The sequence below is a fragment of the Atta cephalotes genome (assembly GCF_000143395.1).
Source record: "Atta cephalotes unplaced genomic scaffold scaffold00009, whole genome shotgun sequence".
In the NCBI taxonomy this organism is placed as follows: Eukaryota; Metazoa; Arthropoda; class Insecta; order Hymenoptera; family Formicidae; genus Atta; species Atta cephalotes.
This window is the reverse complement of record NW_012130073.1, coordinates 4,601,683-4,605,130: the sequence shown is the minus strand read 5'-3', so window position 1 is coordinate 4,605,130 and position 3,448 is coordinate 4,601,683. Positions and strand designations below refer to the sequence as shown.

The following is a 3,448-nucleotide window of genomic DNA, read 5'->3' as shown; positions in this document are numbered from 1 at the left end:
TGTGTGTGTGTGTGTGTGTGTGTGTGTGTGTGTGTGTGTGTGTGTGTGTGTGTGTGTGTGTGTATATATATATATATATGTCGTAAGTCAGACTTGAACTTCACTTAATGACGATGATGTTCGCGGAAACAGTCTGTGTGACTTACCATGAGGGCCCGAAAAGGCCAATTTTGAATAAAGCGATGCGCGAACGTGTTTTATATTTATGAAGGCACATCGCCTCGGGCTTTGTACGGAAACACTACTTCTAATTTACGGCGCGACGGACGCGCATCGCTCTTTCAATTCAATTTCCCGAGATGTGCAACGCGCCACAGCGATATCCGTGTATAGACGGAAATCCTCTCCCCCATTGTTCAGGGATAAAAGTTACATTTTTGTCACATCGCCTATATCCTCGTGCGTCAGTATAACGATTCATATAACTGCGAAACAATTAACAAAGTACGATGCATTATATTATATAGAGAGTGATTGGAAAATACTTCCTCGATGTAGAAATAAAGGACTATTTTATATCAATTTTATATCAATTTTACATTTGTTTGCACAACAGAAAGTACATATTGTTATGCATAAAGTTGTATACACGTACAGATATTCAATACAGTTATTCAATAAATATAGAAATTGTCTATATTTATAAGATAAGATATAATTCACAAACAATTGGATTGAACTCACCAACGAAGTTAACTGCAAATTTGATTGCTCTGGATTTGGTCCTCCTCAATGCGTAAGTCAAGCATAAGCTGAAGTTAAATATATTATTTAGGCTTCCAATTCTAAATTGGAAAGAGATAATGAATAAGTTGAACCTCGATTAAGAGTTAACCGTGAGTTGTGAAACTGGAACTTACACATCACAATCATGGAGACTTATATAGGCACTTTACTTATATATCTGATTTATTATTCATTACGTCACCTTTAATATTTAATGAAGACTGCTCACTTTATTCTAATATAAATACTATGTATTTTACTTGTCCAACACCTTTGTAACTTTATAGTTATATATAATTATATATATATTTTTTATTATATATATTATTTTATTATATATTATTTTATTATATATATTATTATAGTTATATTATATATATATATATATATTTACGACTTTTTTAAAAGTCTATTGATTCTACAATTTTTTAAATGTACTTCATGTTTCTTACTTCTACTTCTAATTTCTTAATTTTTCTATTATAATTTTTAATTTGGTTGAAGAAAATTTAAATTAAGTCAAAACGTCCCTTTGTTTGTTGAAAAATTATAAATATTAATGCTCTTTGAGATAGATTTTTTAATAAATTAGTTCGCATTTTGTGATCTAATTATAATATTTGCTTACAGCTGACTTTTCTATTATTTTTCATTCTTAGAATTACAAAAGTATTTTTACCTGCTTCAAAGGCAGAGATTCGTTACGCTGCTCGAATGTCGAGGTCAAATAACGTAAGAAGTATCATTCGCGATTTCTGCGCGGCATGTTCTTGAACACCACGAACAATGATCTCGAGCGAACTATCGTGGCGCTTTTGGTATCAAGGCTGTTTTTATAATCGGTAGCAAGCGGAGGAATCAGACATAACAATAGTCGAACGTACCCGTTACCTGCAACAAAAACTGTATTCCAGCACCGTACAATCGCGTTCAGTTGTTACTGTAAGACGGTATAAGATATCTTGAATTTCAGGTCTACCGAACGGCGATCCGCAGCTGCGGGTCGAGAAGATGCAATATGCGGTAGGTGATATTGTACGTGGAAACTGCACGGTACCGTTGGGAAATCCTCCGGCTAACGTGACGTGGACTGTCAACGGCATATCGGTAGGTTGATGAATGTGGAAAGCGTCGATAAATCCCCCTCAATTTTTCTCACTGACTCATAACAAACTACATAAATATTAATGCAACCCATGTCTTGTTTCCAGATAATACTGTTGCCACAAAATTTTTCCGCAGGTCCTTCGTCGACCGAATGACAGTTCAATTTTTGTCTTCCTTAAAATTTTAAACAAACAATTATCTTTGACTATTTTATCGTTTAGAAAGAGTTTTTATCATATAAAATTATATTTTGATAAATACGCATTTTTTTTTAACTTTTTGAAAATCGTATCGAATATTTGCGATAAAATAAATCAAATTTTTAATTTACAAGAGTATAACTGCTAAACGTAAAATGAAACGTAAAATGAAAAACTTAAAAGCGTCCGAACTTATTTCAGTTATTTGGCATTTTAATAATTTTGGGATAAAAAATATTTTTTTGTATTTAACTCTATATAGTTTATATTTCATGTAGATCAATTCGTCAAATATAACAGCAACAATAGTTTTATTTTCAAATATACTATTACATTATTTATTTGATATAGCGTTTCACTTCATAGCCTATTGTTTCTTTCTATGCTTGCCATTAATGACAATACTGTCAATTTGAAAGGTACTTCACGTCTGATTTTAACTTGTTTATTCTACTAACTTCAACTTTGCATTTACAAACATGTCTAACATGAAACATCCATAATCACATATTTTTAAATGTTTCTGCACGATGAATAAAAATATTTTGCATTAAAATTCTATATTATCAAAGATTCTATGATAACTTTCTATAATATATGACTTTTCATTTAATAGGAGGAAGAAATTAAATTATTTTTAAAACTGACGTTAACGTACAATTGTTACATTTTCTCAGCATAAATTATCTTTCTGTTTACAATATGTTTACAATATGTTCTGCAAATTTCTGTGATAATTGCACAACAAATTTGTATTCATCTTAACTTCGCTATTTAACTTTGCAATAGTCATTTGAATGTTCAATTTCTAAAGTTGCTATTTCAGGATAAACGTAAACGACACTATTAAAATAATTTCCTTCGTTCTTATCCGTTATATACATTTATTTGAAAAAAAAGATGTATATAAATAGCATCTTTTAAGTTGAAGCATATAAATTATAACGTCATTATGACATAATTATGTACTATTTAAGTACCAACTTAAGAGCTGAACACTTTCTCTATTTTTTGCTTCGCGTGCATGGAAATTTAATAGCTCTCGGAAAGCAACGGGAGAATCCCACCTTTCCATTAAAGAAAATTGCTTATACGTGATCGACTGCATTAAGCGTAAATGCAACGTCGCGGACGATCTTCGCGACGAGCACAGCTTGTCAGCTTAAGGGTCTCGAAGAAGCAGCGCTTGTTCTCGTGCGTATATATCCAGCCTGAGAAGTGCACGAGAACGTGGAATCATGGACACAAGAGGAAGCGCGACATCAATTCATGACGGTGCCATATAGGTGATATCGGTGAAAATCGGTAAAATTATACACATACGCAATCGTCTGCGAACGCACGAAACGTTCCCGTTATGCTCGCGGATATACAGAGGCGATACAGGAAATTATAAAGACCCCTCTCTCTCTCTC

At 32.6% G+C, this 3,448-nt stretch overlaps 1 protein-coding gene across 1 annotated transcript in view; it reads left to right on the top strand.

Moving 5' to 3' along the window:
• The window catches only part of LOC105627572, a 60,600-nt gene that overhangs the window by 55,488 nt on the left and 1,664 nt on the right, over window positions 1-3,448 (top strand). Inside the window, exon 4 of the mRNA XM_012208854.1 lies at window positions 1,700-1,833. Within this exon, the coding sequence (XP_012064244.1) occupies window positions 1,700-1,833 (134 nt within the window). The remainder of the gene's footprint in view (window positions 1-1,699; window positions 1,834-3,448) is intronic.